This window comes from Macrotis lagotis, chromosome 1 (assembly GCF_037893015.1).
Source record: "Macrotis lagotis isolate mMagLag1 chromosome 1, bilby.v1.9.chrom.fasta, whole genome shotgun sequence".
Classification (NCBI taxonomy): domain Eukaryota; kingdom Metazoa; phylum Chordata; class Mammalia; order Peramelemorphia; family Peramelidae; genus Macrotis; species Macrotis lagotis.
This window is the reverse complement of record NC_133658.1, coordinates 139,581,599-139,598,817: the sequence shown is the minus strand read 5'-3', so window position 1 is coordinate 139,598,817 and position 17,219 is coordinate 139,581,599. Positions and strand designations below refer to the sequence as shown.

General features: G+C 38.6%; 1 protein-coding gene across 2 annotated transcripts in view; it reads left to right on the top strand.

Annotated features, from left to right (window-relative positions):
- Positions 1-13,278, top strand: part of RAB11FIP1 (RAB11 family interacting protein 1) — a 38,670-nt gene extending 25,392 nt beyond the window's left edge. Inside the window, exons 4-6 of one of the 2 annotated variants that reach the window (XM_074208807.1) lie at positions 870-2,846; positions 3,484-3,592; positions 12,444-13,278. In XM_074208807.1, the coding sequence (XP_074064908.1) occupies positions 870-2,846; positions 3,484-3,592; positions 12,444-12,662 (2,305 nt within the window). In that variant the 3' untranslated portion in view covers positions 12,663-13,278. The remainder of the gene's footprint in view (positions 1-869; positions 2,847-3,483; positions 3,593-12,443) is intronic. The other variant, XM_074208808.1, reaches the window with a different exon arrangement.
- Positions 13,279-17,219: the final 3,941 nt, after the last annotated feature.

Sequence of the window (17,219 nt, the reverse complement as noted above, 5' to 3'; positions counted from 1 at the left end):
CTCAAAAAGAAGATAAAAGAATATGGGATCAATCATAAACTTCAATCAGTTAACTTGTGTTACCACTATTGTGTGCATAAACCTATGCTAATTGTGTTCTCTTGCAAATTGGGCATTTTTTCTTGAAGACTAACACTATTTCTTCCTTGCACTTGTATATAAAAAGAAGACTTGGGAAAGTCTAGTTTACTCTGGAATATGCCTTGGGCTAACTTGCTTGGTGTTTTGTTCCAAGAAGATTAACTAACCTTGGGACATTTCTGCTTGGCATGACTCACATTCACAGCAACAGTATTTCTGTATTTTGGGCTATGCATTACTTTTTTTTGGGGAGACTCTGCTCACTTTTGACACACACACACAAACACAAACACACACACACACACACACACACACACACACACACACACACACACACAATACACCCAGCATACTTCTTTTCAAAATCTATCCCCTGCTTTATCATCTACCAGCTTTAATGCTTTGAGGATTTTTAAGTGTCTTTTTATAGTTATAAGATCAAGTGGATTTATCTTCTAAATGAAATTCTAAAGACATTTCTTACTCTCTGTCCCACATCATAACTGACATGCCCAAGTATGGTAGACATGCTTGATAACAAAATATTCCTTTTGTGTTTCAAGCATTGGCGTCAGTTCTCTTAGGATGTTGAGATTCTTTTGATTTATAATCATGTTACCAAAAGTATAAAAATTCCTCTTTTGAACATCGTGTGTGTGTGTGTGTGTGTGTGTGTGTGTGTGTGTGTGTGTGTCGGTAGGTAGGTAGGTATGTGTGAGTGTAGGGGTGTGTGGATGTGACATCACATCTGCAACTGACCTGCAGATTTTATTTTGTCCTTTTCACAGACTGGGAGTGTCTCCAGAGGCTCAATCCAAAGCCAAGCTTCCTCCTTCTCTTTGTGATTCTTCTCTTTTCTTTTCTGCTCCTACTTCTGGTTCTAGTCCTGATTCCTTACATTCTAAACTGGGACAAGAATCAAAGACAGAACCCTCAGAAAGCTTTTCTGATCTTTCTTCTTTCTCACCTTCCACCATAGCTCCTGTTTCTACTTCTACTCCAATTGAAAACTGGCCTTTTTCTCAGGAGAACCAGGCCAATTCTAAAGAACTTTCTTTCCTTCTTGCTGTGAAATCTCAAAAAGAGGGTTCAATTCTAGTTTCAAATGCTTCCTCTGATTCCCTGGAATCACTTGATAAGCATTCTTCATTGCATAAAGGAAATGGAGTCTCTATAGAAGAGATTGGGGAGAAAGAAGTAGGAAAGAATAAGGCAAACATGGAATCCTCTAGATCCTCATCAGATATACTGGAAAATACAAATGATAAGCACCTCACAAAAGAAGAAAAGGTCTCAATATTTCCTAAAATCAACAAATCAAATTATCTCCCTATATCTAGAGATCCCCAACAAAATGTTACTCTCATTCAAGACAGAAGTGAGACTGGAAAACCTTGGATGGAAGGAAGTAAAGAATTTACATCTTTATGTGCGCCATCTTTAGAAAACCAAGTCAGTGATAATGGAGTAGTTGCTACTAATGAAGGAGCTGAGTTGTCCCATAAAATGAAAGATTTGGGCACATCATTTGACTCTATAGTTGGAAAAAGCAACTTAATTGGCCTGCATGATAGAGAGGGCCACAAGAAGATCAAGAAGCGTGTGTCCTTCTCTGAAGAGCTTTTCTCAGAAGAGGAAGTAGAAAAGCCCATTTATTTTACAGAAGAGGAGAAAAACAAACCTCTAGAGTTAAAGACTAAAGATGTAGTGAACAATACATTATCTGACAGAGAACCAGAGGAAATTAAAAAGAAAATAAAGACAGCTGAACCAAACAGTCTTTCTTTGCCACTAAAAACAGGAGTGAGGACTACTTTTGAACTGAATCATGATGAACCAGCTTCCCTGACTGACATCTTTCCCTCTGATCCACTTGTTGGTAGTGTATTGATATCTGAGTCTCATGGGAAGCATCCTTCAGAAGAACTGGTGAGGGAATCCAGATCAGAAAAAGTCACTCCATTCATTATTGAGCGATATGAAAATTATAGTGAGAATTATCAGAGCAAAGCCAGTGATCATGAAGGCCTGCTCTCTGATCCCTTCAGAAGTCTTGACTCGGTTTCAGATCTCAAATCTCCAGTTATGGGGGATCTGAGCCTGACACTTCCCTCCATTCCAGAAGTAACATCAGATGATGAGAGAGTAGAACAATTGGAAGATGTCAGAAAGACTCCAACTATAAAGAATCATCTGAAAACTGAAACACCATTTTCCTGCTCATTAACCTCTTCTTCTGAAGAGGAAAACCAAAGTCCATCAGTGGGCCATGCATCTACATTCTTTCAAGAGGAAAAAAATGTCCTCCAAGTGGAAAAACCTAAAGCTGTTGTTAACTCCTCCATATTGTCTTCAGAGCAGACCACAGCAGTGGATGTTTGCAAACTGCTCCAGGGAGAAGGCTTAGGTTTAGATAAAAACATCTCAATCTCTGAGAGTTTGGAGAAACAGGTATGGAGGGAGGAGGTTAACCATACTGAGGAAAATAGGAGTCAAAGGTCATCTTCTCAGGGTTCTCCTGTTTTGGGTCACTCCCTTTCTGAGACCTTTAATATAACACACTCTTTTCCTGACTCTCTACACTTTGACACTTATCACACAAATAGAGCAGAATCTCCCCAAAAAACATCAGCAGACTGCTCGGCTGCTAAAGTTGAAAATTCTGACAAGAGGAAGCAGCTTCTCCGGGCGTGGGTTTCGCCCTCAGAGCCACATCCATTCCCAGCTCAGCCAACTGGTGGAACCACTGTGTCTGCCAAGCACAGGTGAGAGACTGGATCATCTACATAAGTGTGGGATACTTGATTTTTTTCTGTCACACCAAAGACTTGTTTTCAAGTCCTAAAAGCCCTGCAAATTGCAACCTTTAAAAAGATTGGCCCTTCTATTGGAGATAGAGTTTTACCTACTAATTGGTAGATAAATGAGCTGGTAGAAGGCCTTTTTTTGGGGGGGGGGGGGGGTCTTGTCATATTTGTAGGTCCCTATTTGTAAAGCTGGGGTTAAAACATTTTTAATTTACTTTTTTCTTATTTTTCTGGCCCTTGCTCCAGTGTTGTTTTTAAGTATTAGCCAGATGAAACACAGGTACAGGCAATTTCATAGCCTTTACTTGTTTGTAGAAATGGCTCTATTGAGAAAAGATAGTTTGTCGGATCCTGGTGTGCATTAATGTACTTAGTGATCAGTGTTTTTGGAAAGGTCAAAACACCTGGGTTGGGTAGTACTTGACTGTGCTTCTAAATGATAAGTTTTGACTTGTTTTGCTTCATTAGGATCTCTAAGATTGGAACATTTTGGGCTTGGAGAGAAGAAGAGATCGTTGTTTTATGACTTCTCTTACTTGTCTGAATAGTCTAAATATATAGACCCACTTTTCCTACCCCTTCCCTCCTCTTTCAGAACTCATCCTGTGAAGCCAATGAATACAACAGCAACAAAGACCCTTCCAACCAGTTTGGGTACTGCTACCATCATCAGTGAGAACTTGCTTAATGAGGCCATTATAAAGGTATGTTTCCCCTGAGAGTTCCATATTAGCATGTTAGCTGCTCACTTTGCAGTAGTTTCTCATTTTTAGCATAGATATACTACTTTTAAGTCAGCCTTTGTGAACTTTGGCCCATTTTCTCACTTTTAAAGCTCCCATCCTCCAGTGGAATGATAAGCTCTTTGAGAGCAGGCATCTTTTATTTTTGTTTTTGTAGCTCCACTATCTGGCAGATTGAGTTCAGTGTGCTCATAGGTGTTATGATTGGTATGTTGTATCCTTTAACTCTTCCAAGGTTAACATGTTGGGGTCCAGTTCTTCTTGCAATTCAATAGTACAGGAAAACAAAACAAAATTCTTTGATGTTTGAAAACAGCCAGTCAGTTGTACATCTGCATTTGATAGTTCTTCTAGATTCTGACCTCTTCTGCAGTATCTTGTAATAGAAAATGAGCATGCTCATTGCTTCACTATCATAAGAATGTGAAAGAGACTAGTTGTTCACAAAGGATCTGGATTCCCTAAAGCAAGCACAGTTCATTTTTTTGAAGCTTACAAAATATTTTCCTTAGGTTTAAACATTTCCTTTTTTTTTTTAAGGTTGAAAGTTAGAGCAGTACAGGTCCAGCATCAGGCTAGTAAATGGCAGCAAGATGATTTGAAATCTCCTTGAAGACTTGAAGGTTTTCTGAGTCCAAGTGGATCACCTAAGACAGACATTCTGATGATTGTAAAGGAGGAAAGGTAGCGGGTGTTACAAATTATCTATTGGGAAATGTTTGATATTAGGTGCCAAGGCAAAAAGCTTTGTTACCAGGAGCTATTTTAAAGGTTTTCCAAAAGCTTGTTCATTCTTTCAGCAAAACAGTAAAGCTTTTACCATGCAAGACTCTAGGGGAATATACAAACTCTAGACAGACATAATTCTTGTCCTCATGTAACTTCCTTACTCTGGGCATAATGAGTCGTTGGTAAGGAGGCTTAATTATAAAGATGTGTAATTAAAAATGAGTTAGCACCTTCTTACCCCATTGCCTTGCCTTCCATTTCCTTCTAGTCTTACCATAGCTGGTAATCATTGTTCCGCAAATCATCATCCTCTGTTAACATTTACTCAACACTGATGTGTGTGCTAATTAACATGAACTAGAAATTAACCATCACATGTCTGTCTACTGACTTTTGTGGGGAAAAGATCCCTGGATTTGGGGTCAGAACGTTTGGATTTAAATACTTGATCTTCTGTTTAGTAATGATGTGACTTGAGACAATTATTTTCTGTCCTTGGCTCAGTTTCCTCATATGGGATTGTCCTCATAGTTAGTTGGAAGGAGCAGTGGTTTGGGAGTCAAAGGATCAGCTGAAATGCCAGTTGTGCTGCTTACTCTCTCTGTCACTTTGGGCAAGCCATTACACCTAGATCTTAGTGCCCTCAGTAAAAGAAGGGGGTTGATGACCCTTAAGATCCCTTTCAGCCCTGAGACCTGTGATATGTAAAATGAGCCATTGGATTAGCCCTCCTTCCAGCTCTAAATCCTGTGAGTTTCCGTATCCCCACACCCCCACCCTCCCCCAAACCCTCCAGAATTCAATAACTCTAAACAATTAAAAAAACTTTGCCTTCTAGGAGAAAAATAAAATAAGCTTTTTTTTAAACTATTCTTGGCTTAAATTATGACTAAGCTAGTTCCTGCTTGAAAATCTGTGGTAGACATTCAACAGAATAGAGGCACTTCTTAGTCTCTAAGCTGTGATGGCAGCAACTAGTAAACTAGGGAAGAGACTAGGACAGTGTGAAGGAAGGGTTCAATAATAAAAACTCAGAATTCTCCAACTTCCATTCCCCTCGTTGGCTTAGCTTTGGAATGGAATGCAGTTGGATTCCAGAATGGAGCACCCAGTTCTCTGTCAGTTAGAGATGTATACTTTATCAGAGTAATGTGCTTTGATGGGTAGAATACTATTAATAATTACGTGTCCTCTCTCCTCCTTCCCCCACCCCCCTAGTTTGCCCTTGAACATGTATCACCAAAGGGGATGCTGCTAGTGTCTTTTCTAACCTCTGACCTTTTTTTGTCTTAAAAATATTTATTGTATTACACTATAGTCTTCATATTCCAAATTAATATAGTGTTATGCTTCCTGGAGTCATGCAGTAACTGGGCCACATTTATAATAAGTGCTTTGTACTTCAATTCTAAGACAATATTTATGTTAATGCCTCTCTTTGGAATGTTGCCATAGCAAGAGGGAGGTTAAGCAAAGGAATTGCATAGCTGGAGTTATTAAGACCTTCTCAACTAAACAAGAAACAGCAGGGTCAGTACAGTGCTTCTTTTCTCTCTGCTAATGTGTTAATGCCCCAGCTCTTTATAATTGCGTATTGGGAGCCCTAACCAGACTGAAAATGCACTTGGTACACAAGTGACTTAAAACTTCAATTTGAAAGTAGTAAAATTAAATGAATTCCAAAGCTCTTGAGCTTCAGCCCCTGCAGGGTTTGTGTGATGTGTTGCTCTCTCCCTTATCCTGGCTGCTTGCAGAAAAGGGTCTGTTTGGGGAAGCACATTGTGGGCTCTATTTGCTAATAAGGCCTTGTATTGTTAAACATGGCCAGTGCCCTAATTTGTTTTACATCACTGCAATTCTTTGTTGCAAAAGAGAATTCTATTGGGGGTGAAGCCCCAGGGCTTCATTGGGAAGCAGTACCTGGGGAAAAAACTTCAACTTAACACCCCCAAATATCATTTAACTTTCTTTGAATTCTGTGTTAAGCAGTAAAATGAGAATTTATTTTTTTTATTCCAGTTCTGAGGGTAGAAATTCTAAGAAATAATTTTAAGCAAAGAAGCAATTTTAAAAATATTGGTACATACTGTTTTGCCACATCAGTCACTTCCAGGATCTCTTAATTGACTATAATTGCTTAATTCTTTTTGGGGTGATATGGAAAACCCCTGATGCCTCCCTGACTCTCAACTGCCAATGACTTCATTTCCTATTTTACTGAGAAACTCGAGGACATACATCTGACTGGAACTTCCTACTGTCATCACACCCACTCTGCTCCTCCTGTCTTCTGGAGGCGGGTGGTGTAATAGCTAGAGTACTGCAGCTAGACTTAGGGAAATGTGGATTCTTGAAATCTCACCTCCACTTCTTGCTAGCTATGAGTTTGTGAACAAATTACTTGACCCCTCTGCTTCTCAGTTATCTATAAATTGGGCCTAATAATACCTGTCGTATTTGCCTCCTAAGTTCATAATGAAGATCAAAATAAGGTAATATATGTAAAGTACTGTATAAACATTAATGTATTATTTTTCCCAGTCTAATAAAGAGGAACTCTTTTCTTCGTTCAAAGATAACCTCTTCCTACAGTCTCACTACCAAATCTGGCTTTATTTCCATTTTTTTTGTAAACCTTGCCTGACTGCTAAATCCAGTCACCTTTTCTCTGATCTCATCTTTGTTAGGACTGTAGCCAATCTTTTGACCAACTATTCTTTCCTTGGTTTCTATATTATCTTGTATTTCCTCCTTCATCTGTTTCTTCCATCTCTTTGTCGGGTTTCTTGCCTCTCTACTGTTTAAATATAGGTACTTCAGGGGCAGCAGTGGATAGAGCACCAGCCCCGGAGTCAGGAGGATCTGAGTTCAAATTTGACCTCAGACACTTAATAATTCCTAGCTGTGTGACCTTGGGAAAGTCACTTAACCCCATTGTCTTGCAACCCCCCCCCCAAAAAAAAGATCAAATATAGGTACTTCAAGATTTTGAACCTTCTTTTTTATGAGTCATCTAGATGGTACAATGAATGTATAGAGCACTGGGCCTGGACTCAGAAAGACCTGCCTCAGACTCTCTGTTAAGTGTATATCTATACTGTCTGTGTATCTTATATGGAAAAGTCACTTATCCCTATTTTCCTTGGTTAAAATGAGCTGGATATGGCAGAATCCTCCACTATCTTTGCCAAGAAACCTCAAGTGGACTCTCAACAAGTTGGACACAACTGAAATGACTGAACTACAATAGTCTCCACTCTCATTGTAAACCTCTTTTAAGATTGGGGACTCTCTGTTGTCTTGTATTCCACATAACTTCTAGTACCATGCCTTTCTGATGCTTAGTTGTATCTCAGAGCCCACTGGATGAGTGATCCAGCATCAAAGGTTGTCATCTTCTTAGAGAAAGAAAACCGTCTTCTGTAAATGGAAGCTTATTGCTTCTTCTCATGGAGCCTAAATGTAAACCCTTTCCTTATCTCACAAGATAATGTTAGTTAAAAAAGCAAGAATAGAATGGGATTCAAAAACTGTACTTGTCTCTCTCATTGGTAACTTAAACTTTGTTAACCCTTTCTACTGCACCACAAGAGAGCACAATGTGGTGGAAAGAGCATTCCCTGGCTTTAGCATCAAAGTGTCTTGGGTTCACACTCTCCTGCTGGGGAAGGGATAGGAGACATTGTGGCAGTGGGTGCTGAAAGGTAATGAAAAGATCCCAGACTCTGGTACAGGAAGTTTGGGGTGGGGGTGGGAGGAACTTCTGTTAGCACAATTCTTGGGATTTTTCTAAATTTGTACTTCTAGTCCCTCTACTGAGGAACTGGAGCTTTGGGGCATCATATTGCTTCTCTGAACTTCTGTATGAGTCTAAGAGCCTTGTGGAGAATACAGCTCAACTCTAAGCACTCTAAGTAAATCATCAGTGCCCGTGAAGCATAGGATCTCTTTATAGATACTCTGCCCTTTCATTATGAGAGAGAACATGAAGACCTGGTACAGAGAGTGCTGCGACACCCTGAGGGTGCTCAATAAATGTTTGATGGTTTGGATTTTGATCTAGAGATGTTTGGCTTTGATTCCCTATATACTTGAAATAAGTATTCCCAAATGACTTAAATTGGGGTCTTTGCATGGAGTTTAGAGCTTGTAATGCCACTCCTTTAATGTTTTACTGGTGCTTGTAATCAACTCCCAGTAACAGATTTGGAAAGTGAGCTATAATTTAAGACTTTCTATCTCTTCATATAAGTTAGAGGATCATAGGGTTACCATAATAGGAGGGAGAGATTATCTGTCCCAATTCCCTCATTTTACAGATGAGGAAATTGAGATCTATGGGGATGTAAATGATTTGCCCCAAGTCACCAAGGTAGTAAGTAGCAGAGCTTGGATTCAAACCTAAAGCTTCTGACTCAACAGCAATGTTCTTTCTGATGTAGCAGATTGCTGTTTCTTCCAATTGTATATTAATAATTTTGAAAAATTTCACATTTTTCCTTGTTATGATTGATAGCATGAGATGTCACTTTCCACAGATCAACCTTACAGTGGAGCTGTCATTGTCATCTTTTAAGGACTGGGATGTGTGATTGAATTGACAAGTCTTCCAAGGGCCCTAAGTTACTAATTATTTTCCTTGTGTTGCTTTTAAAGCTTTACATTCCTCCTCTGACCTTTCTTTTTTCTTTTTCCTTTTAGAAAGATTTTATTTATTTTGAATTTTACAATTTCCCCCCCAATCTTGCTCCCCCCCTTTCTTATGGAACCTCTTCTTCTCCCTCACCTATCTGAAGACCTCTTACTTGCCTCATGTTTCACCAAAAAAATTGAGACCATTTGATGAGAAGCTCCTTCCTCTCCTTGTCTAATATTACTCAGATGTCTTTCTGTCTCTCCTTTGATACCTGTCTCAAATGAAGGGGTAACCCTTCTCCTTGCCCCAGGCAAACCCTTCCACATAATATCCATGATTCTTTTCCATATTTCATATTTCCATATTCCATATTTCCAGCAAATTGTCCCCTCTGTCAACCCCACCCTCTTAATATTCAGCCTCTCTAAATATTGGGTACTTTCCTCATGCCTACAAATGTAACCATATATTCCCCATCCTTTAACAAACAAAACAAAACAAAAAAACACCCTTCATTTGATCTGAATATCCCTCTTAGCTGTCATTCTCCCCAAAGCTAAACTCTTTGAAAGAGTTTTAAAAGTTTGAAAGACTTTGAAAAAAAAGTTTCTACTAAGCGATTGTACTTCTTCTAGTACTTCTAAACCTTTAGCAATATGGTTTCCACCTCATTATTCAGACCAAAACATCTCCAAAGTCAACAATGATTTTCTTTTTTTAATGTTTTTAAAAAAATTTTTTTGAGTTTTACAATTTCCCCCCCAACTTTGCTTCCCTCCCCACACCCCACAGAAGACAGTCTGATAGTCTTTACTTTGTTTTCATGCTATACATTGATCAAAATTGAATGTGTTGAGAGAAAAATCATATCCTTAAGGGGAAAATAAAATATAAGATGTAGCAAATTTACATAATACATAAGGTAACTGTATTTTTATAAATTCAAGGTGATAGACTTTGCTCTTTCTTTAAACTCCTCAGTTCTTTCTTTCTTTGGATACAGATCATATTCTCCATTGCAGATACCCTAAAATTGTCTTTGATTTATTGCACTGATGAAATGAGCAAGTCCATCAAGGTTGATCATTGCCCCCATGGTGCTGTTAGGATGTAAAATGTTCTTCAGGTTCTGCTTATCTTGCTTGGCATGAGTTCATACAGGTCTTTCCAGGCTTCCCTGAATTCCCATCCCTCCTGGTTTCTAATAGAACAATAGTGTTCCACAAAGTACGTATACCACAATTTGTTCAGCCATTCCCCAATTCATGGACATTCACTCAATTTCCAATTCTTTGCCACCACAAAACTGCTATGAATATTTTTGTACATGTGATGTTTTTACCCTTTTTCATGATCTTTTAGGGAATGGACCCAGTAGTGGTATTACTAGATCAAAGGGTATGCACATTTTTATTGCCCTTTTGGCATAATTCCAGATTGCTCTTTAGAAAGGTTGGCTCAGTTCACAGTCTCATCAACAATGCATTAGATTTCCCACATCCCTTCCAACATTGATTATTGCCCTTTCTGGTCATATTGGCCAACCTGATAGGTGTGAGGTGGTACCTCAGAGATTCATTAATTTGCATTTCTCTAATCAGTAATGAATTAGAGCAGTTTTTCATATGACTATGGATAACTTTTGATTTCCTTATCTGTAAATTGCCTCTGCATATTCTTTGATTATTTGTCAATGGGGGAATGACTTGGGTTTTTTTTTAATAAATTTGATTCAATTCTCTGTATATTTTAGAAATGAGTCCTTTGACAGTAATACTAGTTGTAAAAATTGTTTACCAAATTTCTACACTTCTTTTGATCTTGGTTACAGTGGTTTTGTTTGTGCAAAAACTTTTAATTTAACATAATCAAAATTATCTAGTTTGTATTTAATCATGTTCTCCATCTCTTCCTTGGTCATAAACTGCTTCCTTTCCATAGATCTGACAGGCAAACTATTCTTTGATCTCCTAGTTTGCTTATAATATTGTCTTTTATATCTAAGTCCTGTACCCATTCTGATCTTATCCTGGTATAGGATGTGAGATGTTGGTTGAATCCAAGTTTCTGCCATACTAACTACCAATTTTCCCAACAGTTTTTATTGAAGAGAGAGTTTTTATCCCAGAAGCTGGACTCTTTGGGTTTATCAAACAGCAGATTACTTTAATCATTTTCACCTAGTCTGTTCCACTGATTGACCACTTGTTCTTAGCCAATACCAGTTTTGATGACTGATGCTTTATAATATAATTTTAGATCTGGTAAGGCTAAGCCATCTTCTTTTGCATTTTTTTTTTCATTAAATCCCTGGATATTCTGGATTTTTTGTTTCTCCATATGAAGTTACTTACAATTTTTTCTAGTTCTTTAAAGTAATTTTTTGGAAGTTTGATTGGTAAGGCACCAAATAAGTACTTTAATTTGTGTAGAATTGTCATTTTTATTATATTAGCTCAGCCTATCCATGAGTAGTTGATATTTGCCCAGTTATTTAAATCTGATTTTATTTCTGTGAGAAGTGTTTTGTACTTGTTTTCATAGAGTTTCTGAGTCTGCCTTGGCAGGAAGACTCCCAAGTATTTTATATTGTCTGAAGGTACTTTAAATGGGATTTCTCTTTCTAGCTCTTGCTAGAAAGTAATCTTTTCAACAACAAATCTAATGACCTCTTCTCAATCCTCACCTGCTTTTACCTCTTAGCAATCTTTGACACTGTTGCTTGGCCTCTTCTCCTTTATACTCTTTTATTGCCTACTAATGTGGGTCCTTCCAAGGTTCTGACCTGGGCAGTCTTCTCTCTTCTCCCTCTGAAGTCTTATTTCTCTTGGTGATCTCATCAACTCCCATAGATTTATCATCTCTATATGAATGATTCTCAAATCTTTATCCAGTTCCAGTCTCTTTCCTTTCCTCCGTTCTCACGTCATCATCTTCTTGTTGAATAATTCAAACTGTCTCATGGACATCTCAAACTCAGCTTATCTAAAACAGAATTCATTATCTTTTCTCTGAGGTGCTCTCTTTACCAACTGCTTTATTACCACTCAGGCCTTAAGTATCATGCTCAACTCTTGCTTATAAACCCCAGATAATGCTCTATCTGTTGTCTACTTTTGTGGTTTTCACCTTTACAATGCTTCTAGTGTACATCCACTTCTCTCCACTATTGCTGTGCTGGTGCCTCATGTCTGGGCTACTGTAATAGTCTTTTGGTTTATTCCTTTGCATTGTTTCTCCCCATTCCTATCCAGCCCCCACTCAGTTGCTCAGTAATCTTAAAGCTCGACTCTGACCATCATATCTCATGTGTACATGATTCTTTGGAGTGTGAGCTCCTTGAGAGTGGGGACCCTGGTTTTTTTTGCCCTTCTTTATAAACCCCCAGAATTTAACACAGCGTTTCATAAAAGTTTACTTGTCTTTTTTTTCTTTTCAATTTTAAAGAAATACAAACCATCTGATCCTGAATTTGCTTATACTCAACTAACCCATGATGAGCTGATCCAGCTGGTCCTGAAACAGAAGGAAACCATAAATAAGAAGGAGTTTCAGGTTCGTGAGCTGGAGGACTACATAGACAACTTGCTTGTCAAAGTCATGGAAGAAACCCCCAACATCCTCCGCTCTCCGGCACAATTAAAGAATAAAGCAGGGAAGATGTGAGTCATGGCAATAAAGGAATGAAATGATGTTTTGTGAGTTTGTATGCACCTCCTTTTGAGGTTATGGACTTTCAGTATGACAACTGGCAAGTAACAGCTGAATCTGAATCACCAACTAACTCCTTCACAAGTGTGCTGGCAAGAGAGTCCCTTCCACTGACTGAAGGCTGGTTAATTATGACAGTGCATCTCTTAATGTACATTCCCAGAATTTTATTCAAGGCACTCTCCCTTTAAGTGCGTCATAAATATTTTCTTCATACTAGGGGCATAGTTATAAGATCTAATCTAGGAGCCAGAGATTCAGAAACACAGAAACCATTCGTGCATTTTTAGCTCTAGGGTTTTCTAACTTGGATGTTTGAATTTCTCTCCTCCCTTTCACCCTAGTTTCAATTTGTGAGTCTTTATGACAGAGTGGACTCATTTTCTTGACTTTTATTAACTTAGGTATACGTTTCCTGACCTTAGATGATACATTTTGATACTTTAACATTTTTGATACTGCTTCTTGGATTTGACTCTGGTTGTTTATTTAACCTAAGCAGGTACATTTAGGGACTACTTTTTAAAAGTGCCTGGGGATCTGCTAAATGAAGTATGTTGTTTTTTTTTTTCTGAACACAAACTCCTGGACTCATACTGTACTTTGAATAGGCCCATATGATCTTTTCACTGCAGGCTATGAAATTAGGAAATACAATGGGGAAAGATTGTAAGCATCCCAGCTATCCTTGACCTTTTTGTTTGTGGTCAGGGAGACTCTGCAATAATAATAGGTATCTTGATGCCAGCTTGGAAGGAAGATTATAGAATTATAGAAAGTTACTCCTAATCCTCAAGTCACATAACTATTAAGAACCAGGATTAGTGTCTGGGTTTTAATTCAAAATCCAACATTCTTTCCATAGCACCACATTGCATCCTAAGAGTATTTTCTGTAAGGATGTTTTCTGTGGACTTCTTCAGCTAATTCCCACAGTGGCTGCACCCAATACTCCCAATTTCCTCAGTAGTCTTATCTTAAAAGAACAAAGTTTATGGTGGAGCATGCCATGCAGACCCTAGGGAATGGGAAATAGAGATCAGTCTGAGGGGCTCTAGAGAAAAAAGTATTTCTTGTAGTGAAATTTGGCTCATTTCTACATGGTTGAGGAAGTTGCAGCCTTACCCTATTTAGTAATAATTTTACAAAGCCAGGAGAAATTAGAAATGACCCAGATGGTTGATGCAACATAATCTGCCCATTTGCTTCAGTTTGCTGCTGTTCCTCTCTATTGGTTCCAGCCAAGAGAATAAAGAGGGAGAAAGTACAACAGGAATTCCTGGTAGGAATTGGGAAAGGCAAGAAGAAGGCATTTATTTCTGTATTTGTAGTTCTTATAACCCAAGCACAAAACTAGGCCATTTGTACTATTGTGATTATTGATACCATGGGACATTTCTGTACTGCGCATTGCAGCTCTAATGTCTTCTTCTGTGGCAACATTTTTGTGTGTTGAAGTAGAGATTGAGAATATTCACTGATGGTAGTAAATGTTGTTCAATTGGGAATAGTGTAAAGTTGCTCCTATTTCAAAGTTCAGAGTCCATACTGCTTGGATTGGTGAATAAAAAGGAAATCTCTCCTTTTTTTTAGGATTGCTTTTGCTGCAGTATTTGTAATATCACAGCACTTTAATCTGAAGGGTAGTACTATAGTTCCATATAGCTAAATAACTTTTTTAAAGTATGATTGGGTTTGCCTAAAACTTTTATTTAATGTTCTATAACATCATCAGAGACCACTGGAAGCTTCTTTTCAGGTAACTTATACTTTGTAGTGATGCAAAATATATTTATATATATACACACACACACACATAAAAATCTGTTTCTTCTTGAACTATGAAAAAATATATGTATATATTTGTTTCTTATTTTTTCTTACTTTATATAAAACTTATTTTTTACTGTGATGACCCAAATGTGCTGGAAAACTTGGGAGGCAAATTTGTTTTGTAAGGTTTCTAATTTTTTAGAAGAGGCTGATATGGAGACATTTAGTAATCCTCCTGATAGATGATTGGTTTGATGATCTTTCTAGGATCTCAGGTATGTAATAGCAATTAGTATTTGAGTGAGACAACTTCAGATGAGGGAAACGGCCCAAATGCTACTTGGGGATTGAGATGGAGAACTAAGGCATATTTGATTCAAGTGCTAATTCCCCAACACTGCTAGGGAAAAGCTCATTCTGTAGCAATATCTTACTAAATAGTAGTTTGGAGATCATCCTAGTAGGTCTCCTGAGTATCTCCTCTAATTTAATTTACATACTGGAAAAGCCTTAACTTTTTTGAGCCATTAGCAGAGTTTGGCAAGTTTATAAAAACTGATTGCAGCTCAATCTGGGCAGATCTCAGGGGCTTTTAAATTAACCAGAAGAAGAATGGAGACTTTCCTTCAAGCAGTCTAATTGATATCTGGACAGAGATATGTTCTACATATCTCAGCGGCAGGAGCTGCTATTTTTGACAATCCCTGACTGCCTCAAGAAAAGAATCAGTGCCTTCTGTAAACACCAAAATCATTTAGACAGTCAGATTCCTAAACTGTCAGACCCCTACCCAGAGAATTTATTATGCCATGTGGTACCTGGGATTTCCCCTTCTGTGGACTGTTTTATTTTGATGCCCTCTCAGGACCAAATAGAAGGGAAGAAAAGAAAAATAAATCTTCCTAGGTTAATGGTGAAAGAGAATGACACAAAGAGAGAATGAGAGAATATGAAAGACAGAAAGAGAGAGGGGGAGAGGGAGAGAGAGAGAAAACCCCAATAGTGGGGACTACACAAAAATTCCGGAATTGTGAAGGAAGGATGCTTCTTAGCCACTAGGATAATGCATATTAAAGTTATACAGGATCTAGCTCATTCTCCAGGGTTGAAGGATTCCTGCCACTAAGCTGAGAAGTTAATTTAGATCATGGAGGACTCAGTACCAAACTTCACTTTGGGCCTGGTTTCTCCTAGTCTGCTATAGAGATTGTTTATGAGATGAAAACAAAATATTAAAGGATCACCTGGTGTCCTTGGATTTTATAATGTTTGTGTTTGATATTTCCTGCATTGTTCCTTTGGGACCTTTGGATTTCTTTAACTTTGTTTTAAAGAAATAAACCTCAAATCTCTGAGAACACTAAATAAACGATTCTGTTCTAAGACCTGTGTCAGTAGTACACCTGTGCTAAAAGACTCCTTTTCTTCACTCACTAAGTAGTTTTCCACTTGTAGGGATGATCAGCTGTGTAGGAAGGAAGGGACCCATCTGTTGGACTCTTCTACTTGTACTTTCTAATCAGCCTTGGTGAGCTTAGAACTGAGGAACCACTTCTTTTCTCCCATCTGGCTCTTAAGCAACTGCCATAATTACTAAAGGCACAGACTGGATTTGGTGTTATATGATGGTGGGATTCAGAATTGGGAGGGACCATAGGGGTTTGATCCTTTGAGGATGAGGAAATTGGGACTCAGATCATACAACTAACTAGTAAGCTAAAGTGCTAGAATTTGAATGTAATACCACCCATGGCGAAGACCATAACATAACACCTCTATCAGGATCAGTGAGATTAGTATGAGGTCTGCCACACACCTCCCCTCCCCTCCCCCCATCCCCCCACTATCCTAGGTCTGAGTGAGAAGGAAAAAACCCTTAAGTTCCAGTAACTACCCCAGGACTATTCTACTGGAACTCAGAGTATGAACTCAGCTGGGACTCGAACCTAGGCAGAGGGAGGCTTACAAACAAAATAAGAAATAGCTTTCCTGAGAAGGTAAGGTTTTCTGAAGTCAGAGCCAATGTCTACTCCATGCTAATGCCAAAAAAATGTTGCAGATATGGCTGGCTTCAGAGGTTCAAGCAAACATGAAAGAATTCACTTAAAAGGGATCATCTCTTGACCCAGAAACTAAGGGGGAGAGAAAATAGGGGATTAGCAACGGCAGCCACTGTTATCAAGGGATAAGCAATAAGTCAGTGAAGAATGAGAGTTTATTTGGGGAATCACAGTTTCCAAGATTGGGCTGGCTTCGCATAGGAGACCAACTCTAGTGGGAGGATGAGCTTTTAAATAAAGGGGCAGGAAGAAGAGTTGATGTAGGCTGCAAAGACTTAATCCTTTCAGCTATTGGCCTTTTGTACCTAGGGGCAGGGATTTAGTGAGTCCTTCCTGGGGTGGGGCAAGATACTTGACCTCATTTCCACAGCTTGGACTTTGGGGTGAGGGTAGGGGAATATAGGTGGTCGGTGGTTTTGGAGCAATGGGATGATCAGTACAGAGGAAAGAGATTATAGAACATATTTCTTTGTCCAATATTTTCTCTACTACAGGAAGAACGTTTGTATTAGTGTTTCTTTCAAATGGGTTTTTTGACATTATGAACTTGGCAAACATCTTGATGATGTTTGCCCTTCATTCTCGAAGAAGACATCAGGGAGGTGATACCTTAACAAACAGGTGAACTGGATTTGAATGAAGGGGTGCTGTGCTAAGTCACTTTATCTTCCTGAGCCCT